The following is a 26,861-nucleotide window of genomic DNA, read 5'->3' on the forward strand; positions in this document are numbered from 1 at the left end:
TCATACTGTTTACCGGTGATGGTAGCGGGACAGTGTTGTACACAGGATAAATGATATATCACGGAATAACGGTCTTATGACAGGATTGTCTCGTGTTGACATCTCGTGCATTGCACGCGCATGGAAGGTGAGTTGTCGAATATCTTTAATTATACTTTAAATCTATGAATAAGGGTTGTTATCCCGTGTTTTATCATCGTTACATCCGTGTATTGGAATGAATACGGACAGAGAGGAAGGTATCGATTTTGTTACCTGTCCATATTCGTTTATTAATATCTTACCTGTACACACTTATATACGTATACGTGTTTATAATATGAAGCAATATTACGTATGGATGTAGAAATGTGTTTCTAGGGACCAGATATCTATTCGAAGTAATACAGGAGAGAGATGATACCCTAAACGAGACAGGTAGACTGTTTAAATGACATGTCGTCTACACGTAGTTACAGATACAAGGATATCGTTACAGCTGTTTCTGGCACCAGAAAGTATTAAGGTAGAAAAAATACTGCACTATTAAAATAACATTAGATAGCTTTTATTTTGAAAAATAATTTTTAGGTTTTAAATGACATGATTCAGCTAAATTTGAGTCCTGAACGTCTGGACGACCATGTAGTTTTTACTGATAGTCGTGTAGATCCGTTTACCATTGAGATCATCGTGTCATGTCTCGCTGGAGAATTCTGTTACAAAATAGGACACTATATACACGTCTTACCACTGATTTAATTCTGTGGTCTTATATAATGAGAAAATATAGAAAGATCACCTTATCTTATATATATTGTGTTATCTGGCTACACAGGGACATGTCTTATACTATAACGAAAGATATATAAGTTGACAGAAAAAGATCTTCCGTTATAGCACGGAATGAGATTAGACCGTAGTTATAGAAAGCATATTTATGACATGTCCCTTTTCACGAACCTATCAAATCGGCATACACATTTTATATTTAAACACCGTTTTAACGGCTAGTGATAAGATAACTATTGACACTTGAATAGATTTCCCATTATATATTATAGTATGCGACATGTCCCTGTGCACCGACACATATCAAGTCGACATATATGATTAAAATACAATTGCATCTGAAATCTTAAAACACCTTTATAACGTCTATAGCGACAGGATAACTGTTAACATGAATACATGTGTTTAACTTGAAGCCATGTACATTTTTACCTTCAAGTCAAACATTTGTCCTTAGTACTTATCTATACGTATAGCTTCATGTTTGAGTCAAGATAAGATGTATGGTTTCCCCTGTAAGTCATTCTGATTATACCTAGTTACTTGTACATGTGTGAAATCTGACGTAAGTCGCCAAGCTTGTCCCGCCCGACCCCCGGTTCCAATAGTATTAAACCTGCCTAGATACCGGTATGAGTGAAATCTGTGATAGGGCCAGACATGACTTCCTTATTTAGCGAAAGCTATCCATTATTTGTCTATAATACGTACTGCATATATATACAACCTTTTCCAAAGGAATATCTCGTGTATAATGATTTCGTTACCTAATTTCCCAATGTGTATCCATTTCAGACATATGTATAGCATAAACAATAACTTACCTGGGGGAATTCATCTTTACCTGTTCGTTTTTACCTGTAATTAGCTTGTCCTATGCTCTGTACACTATGATGTAGGTATAATTATTTTATCGAACTATAACGAACTTGATGTCCGACGGATGGACATTACCGGACATGTATATTGTTTTACAGATGACCATAACTGGTCAGTCTGGACAGGACAAGGTCGTAAGTTGTTACCTATTCTGACAGGTATATGTTCTCAGGTGTAAATCTGACAGTCCCCGTCTCCTGTTTACCTGTGTAGCATATAGGAAAGTCATTAGTGAATGTCTGTCTATAACATCTCAAAATCGGACGTAGAACACATTTCTGAATGACATAGAACACATGTCTAAAGGACGTTCAACACCATCCTTGCCGCTCCGGCATACTTTTTATTTTATTTTGACTTACAAAACCTGTTAAACACATTTGTCTCACTATTAATTTTGACATCTGACTTAAAGGAATAATTCAAATACATTTTTGAGAGATTAAGCTTCTTTCACATATAAACACAAACTTCATATTCAAATATTTCTTTTTTGTTTCCCTGTCAAATTAACAACATATTTATTTAATAAGGATCATTTATCAAAACCGCTTTGTACTCCTGACAATTTTTGTATTGAAATAGCCAAGATGAATTTAAAGCAAAATACAACCTTTTAGTTAGACATACTATGGTTGGTATAATAATGCTTTTTGGATTATTTTCTGAACAATATAATTGCAAAATGATGATTAAATACAACGTTGCCTCAATATTAGGAAATATTCCAGGTGAGACATACCTGTCAATTATCTCCCTTTGTGTAACTGTAATCAATGCAGACATGTGCGTTACCTGTACAGCCCCCACTATCTTATCACGACAAAAATGTGTATTGAATTTCCTGCTGTTTGATTGTAAATCAGTGAAACGCACGGCGTGAAATACTTTTGAATCATTTCGATGAAAGGCGGCCATTTTTGTGTTGATAGGGTAGGAATCCCACCCCCCTGAATGTTGAAATATAAGTAACGTGAGATAGTGACTATAGCTAGGAGAGTCTGAATCATCAGTCAACCGCAACATTATCTACATAATACCTACCTTCACGTACCTCGGCCTCGTCCTGAGAAACAAACAGAAACAGGTTGTAATGAGTATGTAATTTAAATTCCAATAGTGGTAGGAAAATCTTGTAATTTAAAAGGAAATTTTAAACAAACCTCTGTAATCTAAATACGCTTTTAAAACTATGTTTGTGAATTTTGATACATTCAGAGGAAAAGGGAAGTGATATTATCTCATGTTAAGGGTCAATAAAGAAACATCTGTGAAAGGAAACAATTTAACATTTCAAAACTGTCAATCGGTGTGTAATAAAATAATGAAGTCTTTTATTAAAAAACCAATTCCATTATCTTCAATTTTGATTATGTAATGGTAGATAAGAAAAATATATTTGAAAAGAGTTTTGATAGCGTTTATTCAGTTCAGACCAATTTGTTGTTTTTCGTAAGTTTTATGATTCACACAAATTCAATAACCGCGCTTATTGATTATCGTGCTATCAAATAGTTCTGGTGAAATTAGCCTCGTCACAATATTGGACTTCGGCTGTTTTCTCGAAGAAATCGATTACATAAATCCCTACCTGTGTGATAAGGACTGGGGGTATACCTGTGGGTCACATGTTACCACAGAACAGCTCTCTCTGCTGTATAGATTAACATCGACCAGGTGATCAAACAGCGCCACCTGTCTAATACACTGTAGTGGTCAACAAATAAAATACCCTCATTTGCAATACAGCAGCGGATCCGGTTTCAAATTTATACAAACTAGATTTAAATACAGCCTCTGATTTGCATTTTATTTGACTCTGGAGTTTTAATGCCTTCTATGAAAATAACTGCCGGAACTTTATATTACACTGTCCAGCCGTGGTTTCATATTTTATATTCTGTTCCGGATTTGTTCACCGCCTTTGGTTTCAAGTTTTATAAGCGCCATAATACTAATTGGACGGAGGAAGAGGATTTATTAAGTCTTGTTAATGGATTGTAAATAAGGATCAAAGAGTCAATAGCCGTTGCCATGGATATATTTATGTATTCGTAGTATGAAGGAATAACAGGAAGAATGACCAAGACTTGTCATGGATCACGTGTTCAGTGATTGTTTGGACATTCTAGTGTACCTATCGGCCACGGAGTAAACAAAACCCATTAACATGCAGTTGACATGCCCGTCATCATGCACGTATACATAGGTGTCACTGTGATAGCTGTCACGTGAGGCGTCGAATTAAGTGACACTAATAGGACATATGATGGCGTCGACATCCGGGTCCTTTCAGCATCTGTGTACTGGTCGTTTAGTTTGTGTGATATATTCATGTTGCATTTTCCAAAGATAAATTGTTGACGGTTATATAGGACATAGAAACCTTCATAAGGAGTCTTTTATATCCGGATTTGTTGGAACTGCAAACCACTACAATGCGGATATAATAAGTAACACGGGACCTCTTTATAACGGTGTAACTCGACATATACAGTTGCGCTGTCTTCCTCGAAATCCCAGCCTAGAGTCTCGTCACAGAACGTATGAGGGCGTAACACATGTAATTTCGAGGATGTAAAATTGTAGGTGGTTAGACCTTGTGCCCCCAACAAACTTTAACATTAATTGACGCATAGTCTGAAAATTAACGTGCGCTTGTATGTACGGTAATGAGTTAAGTAAACAGATGTGACAATATGGCTGTCGCCACAATATGAATCGGATGACACGTTAGAAATTAGATTTCGATATGATACTGAAGGATTTCAACTTAAGGATCAACTGAAAAGGAATTGGGGAAATGGTTGTGTAGTTGAATCTAGTGTCCAGCAGGTTGTGCAGGGTGAGCTTTTTAAGACTATAAGCGGAACGCGCCAGCCTTTATCAATTACGGCGTAAGAGGCGTGTGAATTGAGGAAAATATGAGTTAAAACCTAAATCAGACTAGAATGAAATAAAAGAAAATCGAGTTATAGGACTGTTGGTAGATTAAAAAGTTAAATGAATCAGTATTAAGATTAAACTGGCATAACAGTTTTTAAATTCAAAAGATTAAAATGTTGTCAAATTCGGATCATTTTCTCATGAGCCTTTAATAAATTAATCTGTTTAGACGTTTACTCCTTTGATGTTGGTACTTAGTATAGACAAGGCCGATTATATACGGTTCTTACCGAAGTTACGATAAACTTATCCGACTTATTTAGTTTTATATCAGAGTTACCTCCCCTTGTTATACCACACGTCACATTGATTCTCAAGTCGTTGTCATCTCATAAGTGCTGCCGCATTAATGTCGGGAACAAATATCGATGCAAAATAATAGAACGACATGGAATTTGGGCCGAATACATTTACGGGTAAAAAACGTTTAACAATGTCCTACACGTATTGTTAAAAGTAACACAGAATGTTCATACTTATTTAATTTCCTGCTAATATGATTTTTTACCTCATTTAATTGAAGGTTTGTCCAAAAGTACATATCAATAATTCACAGGAATCGGTTTTGGAAAAAGATTTTTCTTATGGTACATGTAGTGTAATTTCAGTGCTAATAAAATAAACCATGTGCTACGTAACCCTTATAAAGTTAGGGCCGATATTTATCTACGACAGACAGTAATGGTAGTGGTCAAGCCACTTGACCATTGAATGAACCAGGTAATAAACACACCTGCGGACAGAATCGATTTCATTGTTACGTAAAGTGACCAGACTGTCCCTCAACGCCTGTTAAATAACCCAGCTCACTACCAGACAATAAAAGGATAAGGGCCAATAATGCGCCCTGTCGAACTCCCGTGTGATTATTGACACAGCAACGAAATGTCCATAAACTTCACCTTCATGAACGTGTGTCAGACGGGCGATATACTGGCTATAAACACGTTTTGTCCTTCCCGACCAAATCACGAAGATGTGACAGTCTGTTTACGACATGCACGTCCTTGGGTTTCCAAATGATTTAATTTGGGCACATGCCATTTCATAAACATTTCTTATGTTGACTTAAGTCCAAAAGAGTAAAGTTACATCATTTGCTGCGATAATATACAACACATGTGAGAATTTAATTTTTCCCATTTTAATAAATAGGAATATTGTCGTGACAGGTAACGCCACTATCATGTTGCAGCTATAAAGTAGCACGTTTAAGTGACCTGAGGCAATAACTGTCAACGTTAGGAGCTCTCTGCACATGGCTCGTTAAATCATCAAATACAGAAATAGGTAATTAAGATCTCCGACTAAACATCAAATTGAAACTTAAAAGATGCAGACAAAACGTCCTCGAAATATAAATTGAAAATAATCTACATACACACATATATATATAAAACCCCTATGTACGTAATTATTATTCATTTTTTGTTATCATTCATCGTAAGTTTGAAATAGTAATTAAAATTCCATTTGCGTTCAGCGAGATGAAGCTTATTTAGAAAAATGATTTAAGAACTTAAGAATGTTGACAGTTAGCCTCGTTTTACTCTGTCATTTGAGAGTTTGCTGAAAATGTATTACTCGACTGACCGTCATATTTGGTGAAGAATGTGTTATACGGTCTTGGGGGTGTATTTAGTATAGAATTAGATTACTCCGAGATTTAACCACTCAGAGACGGACATCCAGTGTCCAGATGATTTGACCCCATGTTGAGATTTTATGGGGAACATTCGAAACATTTGGTGATGGTTATAATCCAGGTGTAACACTGTCCATTACGTTCCTCTCTATTTATAGTCATTGCTCATGAATACTGAACATGAAAAGAAAGGAGACTTTACGATATCGCGAAAGACCGTCTCTTTTGGACAAGGATAAGTCTGTTACAAAAGTCTATATACATGTAGTCAACTACAAGTACTGCATATATAAGTTTTTTATGTTTAATTGAATAAAATAACCACCACCGATGTGACCCCTGACGTTGAAAACAGTCTCGGCAAAGTTTGCACCCTGTCTTATGCCAAAACTTCTGCTAATAACATTTACGACTCGTACATTTGTAACATAAGTGGAGTTATTTAATTAAAGTAGAATATATTCAAAGATGGCACCCTTTCTTGTGCAAAGCAAATCTGCTAATTACAACTAGTCAGTGTATAACATGTTCGGATTAAGGATTACGTAATAATCATAGAACCCGTAAATAGAGGAGTTTCAAATGTTGTGCCTTTTCTTATGCCAAAACAGTTTGCTAATTACAACTCGTTCATGGTTCAACATAACCGGACTTATTTAGGATGCGACTCTTATACATGATGTAAAGTCGATTCAAAGTTTGAAATAACTTATCTGCTAAAGCAACAGCACTATGACTAACTAGACATGTATCACTAGATGCATTACATACATGTATGGACCTCTCTGATAGGACCCTTTCCAAAGTTGAACCCCGTCATAAGTGTTCTGCTGAAATAGCTACAGTACCCTCTGATACTCGACATAGCTACAACTTGTATTTCACACTGTGCACCTGTTTACGTAAAGCACCAATTACTTCTGTTCGTGTTATAAATAAAATGGAATAAAAGGTTTAACAACTTTTCAGGAGCTGTAAATCTGCCAGGTAACACAGGGTAGCATGGGCAATCCCGTTTTGTGTGAAGCAATCAGTTGCCTTCGTATGTTCATTGTGGGTTTCTCTAACTGTTCATTTCCAAAATAAATATATAGAAAGTTGCTTATGTAACCGGACGTAATGTTTTCGCTGATCTGTATAAGACTGTTCCACGTGCGCTGTCGTAAAAGTGTCAGTATTCTATAGACCATACGGGCTGGTGTGACATCAATCACGACTCGAGACACGTTCAGATCAATTCCACACGTCGACGGGTTTCAATTAAGTGGGCAATTGTGGGGATAAAGTTGGTAAAAGACGAGTTTTGGGATTTGTTTAAATGGACTGAAGTGACCACTCGACCCTCGGGTCAGCGATGACCAGTCGGGCGTGAATTGGTCAGTGTAATGTGTTAAAGCTCTGTGGGAAACGCAGGTTGACGCCTTGTCTAGTGAAGTGAGATATCTTGATTTGAATTCATGATTCGTCCTGTCCTCACCTGGGATTGCTATAAAACATGTCCGTCAATTATACAGGTCCGAAATCTGTGTTTATTGGTTGAATTTATGGGACATCATGCATTGAATATGTGTATTGAATTTAACAATTACATGTATTCCTCTTGATTTGTCTAGTTTGTGATAGAAGCTAGAAATTCCTAAGTATAAAACTTGTAAAACTGGAATGTTACTGTCTATTTGATCTTGTCACGTTCAGATAATGCAGATTTAAGTGACAATTTCACCAAGTTAATTAAGTGATCTCGGGTTTTACATTAAATGTACACGTTAATTAAGACCGGATATATTGGGTTGTTTAATTATCTTCCTTCTTTACATATAACCTGCCCTTTTTATAACAGTGATTAAAAACGTTATACAAAATATTTTGAAATCTATTAATAGTTTCCATCAGTGGTCTTTTATTATGAGTATTAATGACAAATATAAACGGAGTGTGTATGATTTAAATTGTAATGATCTGATATAATTATTATTGTTATCTCCCTTTAAAGACTTTATTACCTCCCTTGTCGGTTTTGTCAACACGGAAATATTTTACATATCCCTTGACCGAGAAACAACACTTGACCTCGTATCTGAAAATACACAAACCTTGCTTTTCACGGGAGCTCCTCTGGGTTTTTGTTGGTTCAGAGACGTGTTGTCAGGTCTCCCCATATTTTGTCGGTGTCGGCTGTGTACAGTCCACTCGAGGCTGTAGGTCTGCCACTGTGTACGATATCCTTATATACCCGGCTTTATGTACCATAAACTATGTCGCTGATGTGTGTGTAACGATAAGATACGGGAGATATTTCCTCTCTGATGAAGAATAAACAACAAAATCGATACACCAGAACTGCTGTCCTTTTAGATTATTAGACTTCAATATGGTATTAATTTAGATTATAATGCGTGGTAAACAGATACTTCATCGTTGAAAACACTGCGATAGTGGTATCAGTTTTAGGACATGCGCAAATCCCTTCCCATATAGTTGTCGTTTAAAATGGGGCAGTAATCTAATATTTTTATGCGCACGTGTAATATAAATTATACACTTTTTTCACAGTTCATAGGATTTTTAGAGAAGCATTTTTAAAAATATAAAACTAGCATGAAATTATATGCACACCAGAAATGACGCAATTTTCAAAATCTGCAGAACAAGCAAAAAATCGTATCTACTACGTAGAATCTTAATGTTGTTAACGATTCATTTGCTGAGTTTATTTGTATCGGTAATATCTCGATTTCCTGCAATAAATCGTAATCAACTTGACCACTAACCGCTCGTGGTCATTCAAGCTGTCGCATGCCTTGGTCAGGGCGATAACCTATGGACTATAAAAACTTAGAACCCCCAAGGTTACATTCAGGTTATTATTATGACCAGCTGTTCTCTTTACGAGTTCATATGTGTCCCTGTGGTATATACACTGTCCCTTTATATCATGTACGCAAACTTTCAACTCCATACTTTTTTTATCGGGCCACAAAGAATTTCATAGCAGATTCCACGTTTGTGATAAAAATCAAATGATAAGGTCTAACGATTTTCATAATTATAGTCATCACATGGCAAGAATAATACCGAGCTGCAATTCGTACCTTGAAAGACTTTCACCCCGGGGCTTTTAGTGGTAGACGCGTCATTACCAGAATTCTAATGCATGTAATTGGATATTAATATTGGCTTGTATAGTGTTCCATAGTGTTCCATAGTAACGAGATCTTGTAGTCGACGTGTATATACATTGTATACCCGTATATATTGGTTGTGGATTTGTATGTAAAATATTAACGTGCATTAAACATTCAAGATCATTCATGAGGCGTTTGCGTACACATCTTCGTAAAGCTTTACATATTTATATAAATTAATATTTCATGAACAAATCGTGAAAGTAGTTGGGAGATATTTATCTTCCTGATTTCAAATATGGAGGATTTGTTAAAACACATCAAAGCTGGGTGTGGTATCTTTGTTAAAATCATCTGCCATTATCGTCCACCAAGTATTCGTTATCATTATTATATAGGTTCATAATGGTTCAAATTTCCTCTCGAACTTTAATATTCATATTTATCATTGATTGACTGATAGTCTGTATAGGTCCGAGTTCATATCTAATGGTTTCTGTGTCATTTAGACAGATACCGTGCGTAATTCAAGCTAGATTGATACACTGAACATATCTGGAGTACGTGATGGGGCGGTTATTGTTGGGCGGGCCTTAGAGGAGGAACCTTTCGTTTTATTTTGTATACATATGCATATGTACATATGTAGGCGTTGAATTTATTTCTATTTTAATTTTGCTCTAAACCAGCAAACTGCATTCTCGATACTTCAGGGGTAACGCTCACTTTCGTTTACGCTTACTTTCACTCTGCGCAGGACAAAAGTGAGTGTAACCCCTGGAATATCGAGGATGAGTACATTTTTTATGTATATAGCTTATCAAAATAAAATAATAATAATATATCAGATATAGAAAACTTTAATATAAATTCATAAATAGTCATTAGAACAACGGACTTAGCTCTAATATAATTCCGCCTTAAAACTCAGGAGAGTAGACCTGCTTATAGCTAAATTACGACATTCAAAATTATCCAAAAGACGTCTCGTGTAATTTTTAATATTCATCTGAACTATATTTTCTTAAAAAATGCATAAGTTTTATGACTTAGATATATTAAACAGGTATCCTATATAACCCATGATTTAATAGGGTGTAAAATTACCAAGTGTTTACAATTACTTTGTTTTGGAAACAATCGGAGAATGTTGTAATTGTAGCCACGGATCAATGATTTTGGGCTCATTTTGATTTGCAATTTGTCAATTTTGTTTTTATCAAAGTGCTGGCCTCTGTAGACCATTTGGAATTTTATATTGTCACCAACTGGCCGGTGTGTGAATAAGCAGTTTCCTGTGTTCAAGCATGAACTTTAATGGCGTCCGAGTAGCCACCGTCGTGAGATTCGATATCAAGGTCACTGTGAAAAGAGGGTAGTAATTATGATAATGATCCTGATACGAGCGAGCACGTATACCTATAATTATACGGTAGTCGTTAGGTATATATTAGAGATGAGGCTTAAATTTCTTTTTAGATGCAAAATAGAAAAAAAAGGACTATGTAAGTTTGACAGATAAGGGGGCTATGTCAGCCTCGTCCGTCATTCGGCATTGTTTAAATGTGTCGCGGAGGGGTTTTCCAATACATCAGCTTTCGGATTCCTTTTGCGGTTTTCATGTACATGTATACCTTTGTCGCGGAATGTGCGGAGTCCACCTGTACGTATCGTACACAAGACAGCGAGTGATGCTTATTTCCATGAAACATATAGAGTATGCATGTACTAACAACCAAATAGCATAGAAAGCTTGGCCTGTAGATGTTCAGAATCCCCGTGTGTGTACTTATGGAACGCGAGATAATGATATAAGGTCTTTAGCTGTTCGGAATCCCCCTGGTACAAATCTTATCGTACACTTATTTTTGCAGAAGGGTTGTTGTGCTTCTAGACGTTCGGAGTACTCCCATCCCCACCACTGTTGTCAGTATACATACTGTTTTGTATGCAGACATTCGAAGTCCCCTAGTTTGTATTACAACGCATGTTGCGTTTCTCTAGTCGTTCGGAGTACATGTAGTTCTCGTTCTGCTCCGTAGTTTACCCTTCGTTGTCATTATGGCTTACTCATGTGTAAAACATGTAATTTATTACATGTATACCTATTCACATCTTTACCTTTATGTAGCTATAATCACCTCGCAGGCAAGTAACTCAGGTAGACTACAGGTGACATAGAGGAGAGGTAAGGAAATACGAGATTTAGCATAATCTACTGTATATTACTTCGGAATTAGCATTATTAAATTATAACATTATCATGCCTTATCAAGAAAAAAATAGCCTCTTGTATTTAGCAAGTCTTATTACATGCAAAATACTTTTCGTGTTCATCTGTGTTTGAGAAAGTTTGCGTTGAGTGTCGACAGTATTATGACTATTTAAATCAAAATCGTATGATTGCATAACTTATATTGTTTGACAAGTTGAAAATAAATCAAGGAAGTGATTATATACATCTTTAATGCCAACCCCCTAGAAGTAACCCACTCCATCACAAGGAGGCAGTAACACATATACACATACACTGCCTCATGCCACAAGCACGCTTACACAGCACACATGGAGACACGTCCTTAAGTGACCATGCATGTTGATAGGACGTGAAACAAAATTAAACCAAGCCAACCTTCGTCCCCAATCCTGTCTCCTTCTGCCGCCCCCTCCTCCCCCCCCCCATCGCCAGTTTAGGACGTCGGGTATATGTTCACTTTGAGCGGTGTCGGCCGTCTATTCCTTTGCCGGCCCGATACACGAGTAGACAGGTGTTCCTCGTCTTCTAGGTCCTCCCCAGGATACATGCCAGAATACCCCCCCCCCCCTTCCCGACCTTCCCTACCCCCGGGATAGGTACACTCCTGTTTTACCTATTATACTCTCGGGATATAGACTCCTTATCTTCCACACCCATGCAAACCGGGGAATTTGCCATAGAGATGAACTTTCGCTCTGTCCTTCGTCTAGTAACAAGGTCCCATGGTTCTAGACTCCCGCGCAGCCTCTTTAGCTCTGTCCTGCATCAAGTATCTAGGACCCCTGATTCTAGACCCTCGCGCTCTGAAGTCGGATGTCCCGGGGCGGTGTGTACACGATATGTTTTATTAGGAGAGAACTAAATGGATTATACGGAGGTGTTTATGTGTTTATCACTTGATTCTTTATTACATATATTTGCACCAGTCACGGGCTCGCCCCGCCATTGTAGGTGATCCGAGAGGCGTGAAAACTGGCAAATCTTCATCATTTTAATGGTTATTTCTCGGGTGATACCTTAATATGTTTCATCTATTTAGTCATCGCCTCATCATCCTCTCATCTTCTTAGATAGCGAACACCTGTGAATGTCCGTACAAGAAGGCACTCAAGCTTATCGAGATAACGCCAAGGGAAAAAATAATTACAGTTTCCATAAATGGGTTTAGTAGTATAGAAATACGTCGTGTGGTTTAAATATGAACTACGTGGTAGGGTATACACGTCTGGGAAACCATTACACAAACCGTATCATAAGTGACCTGGAATTTGGAAATAATCATATTGCAGCCGGTTTCCCAAATATTATTTGACAAACCCATGCAGTGGATTATGGCCATATTGTAACCAGGTGCCCGTGTATACAATTCATTTAATAGTTTTATTGCTCATTTATAGTTACATAGTAACTTAAATGCAACAATTATACAAAGAAACTGCAATAGGGAACAATATATAAATTACACATAAACCAAACCGACACTCTTCAGTTCAAGTGACTGTTTTATGAATAATCACGAGCCAGGTATAAGTTGTATACACTATTTGTAAAGTACAATCTTCTATACACATACATACATGTACCGACAACCTGCATTACGATTAATTTATGTTATGAAAATGAAAACTATGGCCTGTCTGACAAAATCGAGTAATATTCAAAGAAAAATGCAATCATAAATTAATGTTATTTTGTACGTTGATCTTGTAGACTGCCTTACTGGCATTTTCTGCACGTGTAAACACGTGCATTCACGCACTTTTATAAACACAAGCTGGTGAAACGTGCTTAGAGCGTGGAGCAGGCTGGATCGATCGTTAATAGCAGTTCTGTCGAGTTATATTTTATTCATGACGTACATCAGAAATCTACAATGCAGCACTGTGCATACACAGGATATAACAACATGCATATGTGGATTCAATGGATCTAAGTATTATGTAGAAAAGCCAAATTTACCAGAATCCCTCCCTACACCAATCTATCCCTCTCCTTCCATTATTTCAATTTAAATTGATTAGGGACAGTCACGATATAGCCTTTTCATTTTTACAAATAAAGTGAAAAATAAATTGCAGCACTTTTAAATGAAATGGTGAATATTCAAGAAATCCCATACTGATATAGAAATCTGTCAATGTACTTTTTCTTACACACGTAAATGGGACGTGGAAACTGTTAAACATATCATTATATATATTTCACCTTTCTATCCTACTTTCACTTTCAAACAAATTCCTCCCTGGTCTCTAATCTTTCCCCATTCGCCACATCCTCACATGCTAATTTCGACAGCTGTGTTTGACATGCGAGACGACACCTTACCTGGACGGTTTTTACCTGTCTGTTTTAATCATTGCGGATCACCTGTTCCCATTCCATAATCTCTATCCCGTCACTTGGATTTTCAGAATTCAAAGATCTTATTTATGTAACAACTTCGGGGTATTGCAGGCCGTACCATACACATTCAGACAGACATTCAGGATTACAATAATAATGCACATTTCATAAAAAAATATGAGCAAACTTATACATAAAACTTATAATATTTACAATTTTCTTATTATATTTACAAGTTACAAGTTATCAATATTTCAAAACTGAAATATATTGTTACGAACAATTACCGAATACATTCTCTAGATCTTAACCAAAGTTTCAATTTTGACTTTAAAGTCGGCTTCTTTAACAATAGAATGAATTTAAAATGACTGAAATAGCACGTTCTAGATATATTTTACTGTACAGCGCGTGTATTTCACGGAGGTTCCATTTTCGCTTTTTCTGCAAAAATAGGCAGAACTCAAACCTCGAAAATTGGTTCGTTTCCGTTTGAGATAATGTTAGGACTGTTGACTTTTAACGGTGTTGGTCGAAGTTCTAACCGTTAAACTAGTTCCGTGGACAAATCGTCAGAAATCAAAAGGCACTACAGTATAACATAGTCTTCTCTTTATATCGACGAGTTTTACATTCTGTTCTACACCTCCCTCGTGGTTTGCTAGGACGAGACCGTTATTCTTTGCTCGTCAAGGGGTGTTGATGAGATACTAGCCCATGTATCCACAGATTCATGAGATTTTAAGAACTCGACTTCTAATCGCTGTACATAGACATGCTTTGATTCATAATTGAAATGAAGAAGCCTGTCTTTTTATGTTAAGCTTCCTGAAAGCTGACTGGAACAAGTACATCTCCTTCTCTCTGGAGCATAGTGATAGCACAAAGGACCTTTATAGATCTTTTTTTTCTCTGTTCTGGCGATCATAAAAATATTTTCTATATCTCCTTTTGCCTAAGTCAACACTCTAAAGCCACACATGTGCTTTACTCAGAAAGACGCGGATTGTGTGGGCTTCTCGAGATTGCTAAACCGGAAGTCAAATAATCTTCAGAGCTTACTAGAAGTATTGCTTGTCTATTTGTTTGGATTTAATAGGGATTTTGATAAAGACCTTGACTGTTTGTCCTTTCTGCAGTCTTTGAAGGATTGGAAGATAAGGACATCCAAAGTCTGCTCGTTATTTTGGATTCTATCACAATACATCAGTCTATACGTTGTATAGGTTGAGAAGATATGAAAAAATACGTTTGTATTGCGCTGAATCGCTGATTACCTGGATCAGTCCTATCTAGAATTCGTCAAAATAAAACAGAACGAAACGACCCCTGGATTGATATTTTACAATGTCTCAGGTGGTCCGGTTAAAGGCGTTACAGTTCAATTTATTTATTTCCGAGAGCCATCCGACTCATAAGTTAATAGGATGTAATAGGATATTAGTGGACGCAGGCATTGCTGCCTCTATATCCACATCAATATAGTTTGAAATACATTATGGTAAACATAAAAGTAAGCCTATATACATACGCTGTATGATCGTACTTCAACTCTAGATCTTTCCAGAATTCGTCCAAGAATTTCTCGAAGTTAAATACGTTACGAGATGAATTACATCTTGTGGGAGACCATTCCAGATATCAATCATTCTTTGAGTTAAAGTTAAATATTCGGCCTTAAATATTAAACAATAATATCATGTAGTTCATGTACAAGAGATTATGGATACAAATTTAAATTGATGAAGTGGAGAGTGAGCTTACAAAATACTTAAGTAGTTTACATATTAGACATGGGTTTCTCCACGTTTTCCCGTAGCACAGTATATTTTTTCCCGAGAATACACCTAACTTTACATTATTAGAACTCAGTCATTTCGTTAACTTAAAACATAAGGATCTCTCCCTAGTTCGAGAAATCAGACATTCAAGTTATCAAACTAAAAGAAATTACTTATTTTTCTTCTAAATAATCAATGTATATACTTGACCTGACCTTGAACAGCTGGTGCAGGCGTCATGCTATGATGTAACTGTGGTGCAGCCTCTGTAACATCATCCGTCAGACAGCAGCTGTAGCTATCATCCGTCACGGCCTAGACAGAAATCATCTCGCCAATAGGATCAGTCTGACAGCTTTAAGGCAAAAACAAATATATATTCTTTTATCTCTATACAGTGTATTGTAATGCAAATATAATATGACGCTGATATATCTTCTCCTGTGCAGATGTATAGGTTGTTATATGATGCTTTGTGAATCATTTTTCAAGTTTGATATATAAACATATGAAAAACAAATCTTACGGCGTCATATTTCACATTGACCAAGTAGACAATGCGATTTCAATATGATTACAAAATATGAAGTTCATTTTAGTTTTTGTCATTGGAATTTTAAATCACATTTATTGAATATATTGATTTTTAATTGTAATGTGTATCGATATCCACAAAACAATTAAGACTTGTGTCGTAGTATAGGTCAGCGTGGCTATTAACTATTTTGTGTTTCATTAAAATACACCCTCGTCGTCTTCAGATGAAATGTGTAAATCCGTTTCTGTCTTGGCCTGGGTCCACACAGATGTTTAGTTCTAGCGAAAACAGTTCGTCTCTTGCAAGGACGAGTCACAAATAAATCTATATTTTATCAACGCAAATTATCTTTAGTGTAAGTTAATGCTAAAACTTAAATAATTTAAGCTGTTATATACTTGAAAAATTAATGAGCAGTGTTGAATTTTCATCATTTGAAAAGAAAAAAATGTAAATTCTTCGACTTGGCCTTTAGGAGCAAAATGTTTTACATCTGTTAATTTCACATGTCTATTTCATGTTCAGCATTTCGTCCACCGGAAAACGGTCACGTTAAACGTGATGTCGGTTTCATAGAGACACGTGTAGTCTGAGAGGGTTGGTTTGGATGTCAAATTCCACATCCTAACCCATGCCGTATATTACATGATCAACTGTCTGTAAGTCAAATTCTGCCTAGATGTCTCAATTGTTATATTTTAAAACGATAACCATGTCAGTATTGTCAACTTCTGTTATAAATAATGGAACATACGACATTTCTATTGTCCTTGAAAATATGTCATTATCGATTCCGATCCTATCTGCTGTGGCATTGTATGCGGACTGGTTCACACGTTGTTTCAGTATTGTTTTACGCCCGTTGGACATTAGGGACTTTCTGAACGTGACCCTTAAGGTCAAATTCTTCCACATGAACTATAAATTAGAAATGGCGTATTTGCATATTTTACCCTCGGGGATAACTGAGCCCATTAGGACTCGTTGCATTCAATTAAAACAGCATGTTGGAATTTATTTCAGCCCCTGGGGCTAAATTCGTAGACCCATAGACATTAAATTGCATATGGCGCACTCCAGACTTACAAAACCTAATCGTCAAGGCGCTTGCTAGTTTCTGTACCATTAAGAGTCTGAGAGACACAGACAAGGCTTCAGGGTCTGATACCAAACCGTGTTTGACACGAATGTGAATGACAGGTCTACACACTTTTATGGCCTTTATTATGTATATATACGTTTGGAGCTTGAAGGTGCTCCATCATTCTAACTCAGATCGTCCTAGTTAACGCACGGGTTCCTGTGAGTGGTATACAAATTGTCTTATTTATGACTGTGAGAGTGATTCCTCAAGGATTTTAATATTGGGGTTTTCATTTCTAAAATAACCATGGCAAGAAACAGGAAAAACGGTAAGCACACATATTCTTAAATTCCTTTCAAAATATTGATATTTTTATATATATTAATAATTATATTCATTTACCCATTTTTAAATGCAGACCATATTTTTTCTTATGGTATATAACCACTAATTCCCATTCATTGACGTACATATAGGTTCTTGCAAATAGTTAGTGAAGCATTAGAAAAGAGTACACGCGAGATAGCGGAAATGAACAAAATTGACCTATTTATTTTGCTTTAAATGGTGTTTCACGCAGTTATACATTGAGGATATATTGTAAAACAAGATAATTGGACAATTTCAATTCACAAACAAAGAAACACGAGACACGTTAATTTTGAGGTATATCAGCCGTCAGAATAGAACAAGCTGTCAGTAATATATATGATCTAGGTTTAAAAAATTCTGTCAAGTTAAAAATATAAAAAATAAATGTATACTGATAAAATTATTGCTTCGAAAACTCAAAATTCAGTATCCCCTTTCCACTAAAATATAGGTGGTCCATTTTTGATAAAATATTGAAGTACCATTTTCAGTTAATGACCAACGTTTAAAAAAAAATCTACAAAAATACGTTCATGCAAAAAAATATGAACTTGTCAAGTCCTGCATACCTTGTCCTTGTAAGACGTTTCACGTGTCAAGGTGTATTAAAGGATATGTACTTTTAAACGTGAATGAGGGTAATTGTAAGCTAGACACATTAAATTGATTTTAATTTCCGACGCACTTGGACTTGGGAATTCATGGGGCAAACGGCTTACGTCATATATTGCAATATCACCAAGGGTTGGACTAAAAGTGAGCACGGGACCGTAACAAAACTCCGGAAATAAAAATCATTATGATTTTTCAATTAACGATTTGATTGTAGCCCTGTAGTTTAATGATTAATTAGTAAGTATATAGTTAATGAATTTAAAGTGAAACCTCTGACCTCTTTGAGACGGATCGGAGTCGGGCTCCGGCGTCTTTTTGACATTTATATATACGTTTTTATTTCTCTTGGCTTATTGTAAGCAGACGTTTGAACCATTGCTATTTGCTGTAGTACACCACACGGATATTAATACATAATGTGTATTAATAGTGCATGGTTGATTGTTTAACTGTCGTACTGTGGCACATATGCATGTATCGCTTCTTTCATATGAATAACAATTAAACCCGTAACAAAGAAAGAAAGAATAAGACAGTCATACAATAGTTCTTTGTTCGCGATGTAATTGTTTATTATTTTATATCTAGATCATTTCCATAATTATCCCTATAGCCTCTTATATCTGCCACAAAACAAAACAAAATCAAACGCACGCGTGCCTGTAATTTACAGCCGGTGTCATCCGCGTCACTTGGTGCTTGACAGATCGACGAGGGGTGTAAATTATTACACGTCACGTGACACGTTGTTCCTCAGCTGTTGGGTCAGCAACCTCGTTACGCATGCGTGACAAGGAACCGAATGTAAATTGTTGATTGAAGAGTATTTTATTTTTACTGGAGCTGCTCCTATTAAAATCATTAATATGTTTTATACTGATAATTCACATAAAACGAAGAGGATTGGCAAACAACCGTCAGACAAGATCAGAATGAGCTAAAATCTCTGCCTGTAGGGTTGGTACACAAATTATTTGTTATTTTTTTTTAAAGATAAAAGTGAAAGATTAGCTAAATGACTAATAAATCACATAACCCGAGATTGTTATCAACGTAGAAAATTTAAAATCTACCATTATAGTTCCCCAGGGCATAGACGGTCCAGTTGAACTTGAATATTAAACAATGACTGAAACAAAGAATTCAAAACGGAAAAGTTTTCAAAAGACATCAAAAGTCTGACCGCAGGGTAAATGGATATCGCTAAAATATACCTCGGAGAAATATTAAGCCATATGATAATAATTCAATACCTAAGGTCATGACTTTAGATATGAAAAAAATCTTAAGATGTTTAGAAAAATGAAATACAACGTATGTAAACAGAAGGCGATATATATATACATTAACCTTGGGGTATGCAAATGAACAAACTAAAACGTCAATTTTGAATAATATCCTTGGGATATTGTGGTCAATTTATGCGAGAGTAAAACATACTTTTAACGACAGTATTTGAAACTTCTTTTTATGGAAGCTTCAGGGCATACTTCTGTAGAGAAGAAGGTGTATTTGAGGACATTTAGAAATACGGGGCGAGGACGAGACGGTACCAAGCCTTTATATCTTATCTGTCGCCATTTTACCTAATGACTAGGGACTCTCGCTTGCAATTACTACCGCGTTATGATCAACAACGAGTTCATCTTTTTTCCTGTTTTCCCCACTTCACTAGAAGGATTATCAATACTTTGAATCCGGCGACATCACCAAGTCACGTTTAATTACCCAAAGGTGTAAAAATCGTACGAATACATAAATATATATGTTTGATAAACAGCGTATGTTAATGGCAATGTAACATGCAGGAAATGGCTAAAACACTCTAATGCAGGAAACGACTGACTACCCACGATCCGGATTTTGATTGACCAGCCAACTTGTGTGATGGGAAAGAGCTATTTTTGGTCGAAATAGACGTTTTTAGAAAATACTTCGATACTAGGTGATATTTTAGGTAATTCATATTACTAGTTTTGGGGTGTTTTTTCGGATTAATGACAGATTTAATTTCCAGACAGTTTTGCATATATATTATATGCATTATAAAATCACACGGTCCTTAGTGTATTATAATAGGTACTTGGTACACAACTAACTTATTGATCATCCGATGAATTTGAAACCAAAAATAACCCGATTTTACCAAACTTATACAACCAACCGTTTTAAAAGAACCTTTTAAATGAGAAAAAATACACAGTGCACGTGTCGGTGTTCGAACCGCATGCACGATCAATCATTGTCGTACCGACCTAACATTTCATTGTAAAATAAGTCATCTTCATTGTGCGCCACACATCGTCCGGAATGGATTGCATTTCGCGTAATTAGATCTTCACACCAATATCTGTCTACCTCGTAAGGAATGGGTTTGTATAAAAAATGTATCGGAGGGCTGGACTGAGGGTCCAGTTACCTTTTGTAATCGTTACGCCTCCGTTATCGATCACATGGGGGAGGTTAAGGGCCCAGGTACCGCATTGTACCAACGGTTTTCTTTAGGAATTGGTGCTCATTGCTAACAAACGGCACGGCTTTCTTGTCTAAATATGAGAGACAGTGTAGGCGAGGCTTTCGTTTGCACAACAAACAGACACATGTGACTCTTTCCTCGCTGATAATTGATCATCTGTTTTCTCGGTCGCCAGGTCAGGTAATACTTATTTCCCAGTTTGTTCATGACAAACAGACGCCATTTTTCTAGATCCACAATCTTGGCAATATATTATATAAAAAATAACCCAAACACTTGCCCGTGGTGATGGTCACTTATGAAGGTCAATTAAGGTCAGAGATACATGAATGGTCAATATCCGCGTGCAGATCGGCGGTGGTCAGTTGGGTAGTGTAATTGGGTCAATGACAGACGACTTATGTCAATATACCTTATCGTTCTTCCTGTTAAATGTCTCCTGACGTGCGTGAAATATATTGCTTGTCAGAGGAGCCTTTTTACAGGTAGACGGACAGGTAAAACTATAGCTTGTCAGGTAGGTTGTTCGGTTGTATAGGTAAAAAACATGTTGAGACACCCCACCCGCTCAGCCGTCTGTCAGAGTGACAGATTACACCTTACGCTTTCCTCCTCGCAGGAAGTTATGGATAAAAACGTCAGACACGTGCTTTGTCCCTAAACAACAACATGCCTGACAGTCTTCTTCCGTTTTTATACAATATATCGATTGAGCTTAATGCGTAACATCATCCAATATGGTCCGTATTAATAGGCGACCTGATTCTGAAGGTTTTAACTTCCGCGGTAAAACTAAGCGCCAATATTTCTAGACATAAATCTTCCTAACCGACCTTTGAGAATGAAAAGTTCATAGCTTCTTTTTCATAACATTTTTGCACGCATATTCCACGAAATAGGATGAAATATGAAATTAAATATTATCTAAACTAAAAAAAAGTGGAATAGTGTAATCCTTCCCATAAGTTGTCTTCATGTAGATAAGAGTATTGTTTCAGCGTGTACCGCAGTAGATTATTTGTACGTTGATACACTGTAAATACCATTGGTTCACGTTTACATCAATCACAAATACACATTCATACACCCAACTGTCTATAATGATACAGTGCACACGGCTACCGCCCAGTTCTATTTTCAGTAATTGAAGAAACATTTATATGATTTGGTTTCCATTGTAAGTAAGTCTATAGTATACTTACAGTATTGTGTTTCATGGTACCTGCAGACGTACTAAAGAACACAAACAAATCTGGCAGACAATCACGGACTTACTGTGAGAATACAGTTTAAGCCGGAAACGTGCACTTTTGAGCTGTTTTGTCCCTTAAACTGTACCCGTACAGAAACACCACGTGGGAACGACGGTATCAAAGCCGACACATAGTACATACCCTTAGCCGAACTCTATAGTCAACTCTAGCAGACGGTCCCACCTTAAAGGGTTCGCCATTGTGCTAAGGAAGGGGTCAAATCAGTCTGTTATTGACCCCTAAAATCCTCCCCATCAGATATTTCCGGGTCGATGATCTGATTGTGATAAAACATTTAGTCTTTGTCATTATCCGTTATCCCTTAAATGTCGATTTTGATCGCTTTCAGTGTAACCGACCTATGGGTGCCCGTTGACAATTAAACAACACCATTATTTAAATGAGGTATTGTTTGTATAATAGTGTGTTATCATAACGGGATATTTGCACTTTTACGGTTCGTTCGATGTTCCCGCCATCTCTTTTAACAACGGCGCTGATTTGGCTATAGATACAGCGGTGATACTTCCGGTTTGCGAGAGTTGGACTGATCTGCCGGGATTGTTACCGAAACATTGCCATGTTTACTATATACAATTATATCTGAGATATTCAGATGTTCTGATGTTGATTTAATTGATTTATATTGATTTACTAGTCTAGCAACATTTGCTGACTTCCGTAAAAACTTAATTAAGACGCGGAGTCGTAATAAAAGCTCTATAGAGCTATGTCTATTGTTGAAGATTCATAAAGATTATTTATTTATTTACTATTTATTTATTTATTATGAATTTGTTATTGTTTTAAATCCCCCGCCCCCTCCCCCTCTCCCCATCCGTAGGTTTCTTGTTTCTTACCTCGGACGTATTTTCCTTAATTTGGTTAATGTGACATGTAATCTTAAATATGGTTTTGATTGAATTGTTATCTACTTGGGATAAGGCTTAAAACGAGCACCTTATACAAGTCGAGATAATTAATCTTTACGTACCAATTGCCATAAGGGAAACGTTTTTGTGTAGGCGATATTTAAATATCAAACATAAAACGCCGATATCATGTGAGAAGGCAAATACAAACGTCGAGTACAGATACATTTTCATTTGAAATTTCGAAAGTTTAATTTGAGAAAATAAGTCACCAATTTTGAATAGCTTTAAAGCTAACATCTCGGCCCATAGTATAATGTAGGTTGTATAAACGATTAGACACTCGAGAGTGAACTAATAAAGTCGCGCAATGTTGTTAAAGTTCTCGTTAGCCTACTGAGACGATTCACTGTACACTCCCCAAACCGTCTATTACAAGGCTCGGTACTTTGCTCAAGCTTTTTAAGATTTAAAAAATCGTTCATGATTTACACAAAAGGCGACGGGAAATCAGCCAACCCTGTGTCACACCAGCGAAACGATCAAACAAACTCGGTATAGTGATGGTAATGCTCCGATCATTGAGTCGTCACCAAATTGTGTTAGTCTGTTTTACCTCACTTAGGACAGATTCCAGGTGTACGATGACATCTTGTCATCTTAGAATATTGATTTTTCATAGGTCTCAAATGAAGTTTAAGCTTTTCATATATTTATTTGTTATAAGAATGATATTCAATGCGTGGAAAACGCAAGAATTAAAAAATTTTCTTGAATACTGTCATGTAAAACTACGCTGAAGACATCTTAAGTTAACAATGCGTTTAGCGTTAAACCAGACCGATTATGTTACAAAATAAATAAACATCTAAACAGAAAACACATTACTGTCCGTGTATTATCAGTGAGTACAGTAGCGATATTGTCTACGCCATTGTCACCCAGCATTTTACAGATGACGGCACAGCACTGGGCTAGATTTTCATCCCCACAATACGAGGTGTAGTCCCGAACTCCTAATTAAAGTGCTCTAGCCAGCGATCAGGTTATTGGGAGTATACATACTCTACTGTATAAATACCCTGCTGGTAGCCGGGTAGGGCCAGTCGAGCTCTAGTAGGCGAGCCGAGCGGTTGGGTAGATATACGCGGAGACTTCAGGCTAAACATTATACTGGTCGATATGTATGACTTACATGTAACAGGTAAGCTAGCGGCTCCGGTCGTGTTAGGTATTTCACCGCTTATAAGTACTCTACCATGCTGTTTTAATTCTATTTCAAGGTTTTGTTGGGTCTGTGTTGATTGACATAACGGGGAACATGTCTTGTTAGTAGAAAATACCGATCAACAAGTTGCATGTTGTATAACTATTATTATATCATTTATAAGTATTATATCATTTATAAGTATTTTTTATGATTTTCGATGAAAATGACTTATGATTTATTTATTCTGTCTATCCAGGTTTTCAAGTCACAAAGATGTTTCGCTGGTTGAAAGACAAGAAGAAACAACCAAGAAAGGCAGGTGACAAAGACAAATCTATCGAGGATGATTATGGTTTTAGGAAAGATCAGTCCAGGAATCCCACAGACGCTTTACCGGAATTCATCAGTGATTATGGATTTAATAACGGGACGTGCATGAGGATACCCGCAGATATCGTGAGACCCGTCACGTGTGTGAGAGTTCCCACGAGAGTGCCAATCAATGGTGTTCCGGCAGTGAACAATGATCCCGCTTACCACATCTACGAGGAGATTAACGACCTTCATGACCTACCTTTATCTTTAGTAGATAACAGGAATCTGCAAACACAAAACAATGGTGCTTTTACTCATAATGCAAATTCATGGAGTTCGATTTCTTTACACAACCAATCCAATCGCATTTCGGCGGACGGACGTATACAAAATAGGACGAATGTAAACGAGTCTTCGGATGTATTTTTACCCAAAAGATCAAATGTCAATTCCACAGAAGGACCTTATATGGTTGTACCTATTGTGTGTAAAACAGACGACAAATCAAAACGCAAAGACTGTGTTTGTGACATATCCATTGTTTCGAACAGGTTCACGTGCGCTTGCAAGTGCCGGAAACAATTTAAGAAATCCGAGTCAAACTACAGCGAACCTTGGGATAGCAGTGAAAGCTCGTGTTCTGTCGGGTTCGTGAGTCGGAAAAATTCATCACATGAAAAAAAGTCGAACTCTCAGACACATCGTCATGACAGTACGCGCTCCTACGTCACATCAAACTCAAGTGAATATAGTTCTAGTTCTGCCAAAAGTTCAATCGCTTCCAGGTCATCTGGACCGGATATGGACGGAAATGATACTTGTTGCGAGTATGACATGAGTACGTCAAGTGAATCTGATGTCGCGGAGGAATACCGTTCCCATTTAGATAAAGTGCATCAGAACTTAATTCTCAAGGAACAGGTTCGAAACATAATCCACTCGCTAAGCAACAGTGGTAATGTTACAGAAGACAGTACTAATACTCTGGAAAGGGGGTCGGACGTTGAGTCTGTCCGAACTGTGTCAAGTCTGTCCGGACGGTCGTCACAACCCACACTCAGTACTGGGGAAGTGTCGGACCCGGATGTACTAGCTGACCGATCAGAATCTGACGATAGTAGTGGATATTATGAATATTCAGAGGAAAGAAACGGAAACAGTTGTTCAGATGATGCTTCGCAAGCGCAGACATCTTCGAAATCAGAATCTCACAAATCTCACCACAAGCACAAATCTCACAAAACAAAACACAAAAAGTGTCCATTTGAGGTAAAAAGCTCCATACTTGAAGACACAGAAATGTACCTTTTACCTTCAAGTAGGAAAGACTCCGAATGTGATAACGTCCGAGTGTACCGAAAGCCTTTACTACTTCCGCCTCAACAGACATTGATTTACCAGGATCCAAACAGATCTAAAACAAGGAATGGGAACAGGCTTTTGGGTGACCTGATCCGTATGAACTATGACAAACAACACATGATACGCGTGTAGCGTGTGTCTTTTGTGATACTCGTGTAGCCTGTGTCTTTTGTGATACGCGTACTGGTGTAACCAAGATGCGCGTGAGACATTCCGAGTGTTCGTTGTGTTGATCGTTTTGGATGAAAATTACTTGTGTAATTTAATTTCTCCATGGAACGATCTTCTTTTTGGATGAAAATATTTACTGACTTTCTTGAAATTCAAATTTCTCCATGGAATATTGCATGCTGATAAATTTAGTAAATCTACAAAGCAAGTGAAACTTTGGGGGAAACATAAGGTTCATTCTTTATACTGTAGAACATTGGACCCTTCTTAATACAATGATATCATAAAACTACCATGCATTTTAATTTTATCAGCCCATCTTCTTATTTTCAAAATACTACGAAAATGAAGAAATTTAACATTTATTGTAATTTGGAGCAATTTTTCGGGGAAAGTTTCTCTGGAAATATTTTATTGATGTGTTTAGAATGAAAACTAGTCGATCACATATCCCGTAAAACCGAAAATAGTGTAAGTCAGTTCTTCAATTGTATACAATGTAACATACTTTGTGTTTACAAATGGATTCTACAAGAACGTTTATTTTTTTATCTCAAATACACTCAAAGTGAGAATTATGATAAATATCATTGAGGTGCTGTCTAGATTGAATGGAAAGAAATGGAAAATAAGTATCGTAGAGAAATAGAATATTGAATGTGTTTGGAGTATCGCGAGAAAGGATGTGTCAAGCTTAGTCGCCATGTTTAAATATATGTGTGAGAGTGAGATATAAGTATGACTTGGAGTTGAGAGATTTATATACACAAATATGTAATATATTAACGATTTAGATTTGATCTTGCAATAATGAGACAGAAATTAATCGCTATTAAAATATGAAAA

General features: G+C 36.7%; 1 protein-coding gene across 3 annotated transcripts; it reads left to right on the plus strand.

Moving 5' to 3' along the window:
* On the plus strand, positions 1 to 26,861 carry LOC110455159 (dentin sialophosphoprotein-like). Of its 3 annotated transcripts, none has more exons than XM_021505129.1 (2): positions 1 to 127; positions 24,424 to 26,861. In XM_021505129.1, the coding sequence occupies exons 1-2, from the start codon at positions 121 to 123 to the stop codon at positions 25,974 to 25,976; spliced, it is 1,560 nt and encodes a 519-aa protein (XP_021360804.1). In that variant the 5' UTR covers positions 1 to 120; the 3' UTR covers positions 25,977 to 26,861. The 3 variants fall into 3 exon arrangements, with proteins under 3 accessions (XP_021360804.1, XP_021360803.1, XP_021360802.1); XM_021505128.1 differs by lacking the exon at positions 1 to 127 and adding an exon at positions 17,582 to 17,697; XM_021505127.1 differs by lacking the exon at positions 1 to 127 and adding an exon at positions 24,050 to 24,161.

Source organism: Mizuhopecten yessoensis, unplaced genomic scaffold (genome assembly GCF_002113885.1).
Source record: "Mizuhopecten yessoensis strain PY_sf001 unplaced genomic scaffold, ASM211388v2 scaffold8149, whole genome shotgun sequence".
Classification (NCBI taxonomy): Eukaryota; Metazoa; Mollusca; class Bivalvia; order Pectinida; family Pectinidae; genus Mizuhopecten; species Mizuhopecten yessoensis.

Coding starts and splice junctions, on each gene's coding strand:
- LOC110455159 (XM_021505128.1), top strand. CDS start 17,676: ATGGCAAGAAACAGGAAAAACG. Junction 17,698..24,423: donor GGCAAGAAACAGGAAAAACG/GTAAGCACACAT, acceptor CTGTCTATCCAG/GTTTTCAAGTCACAAAGATG.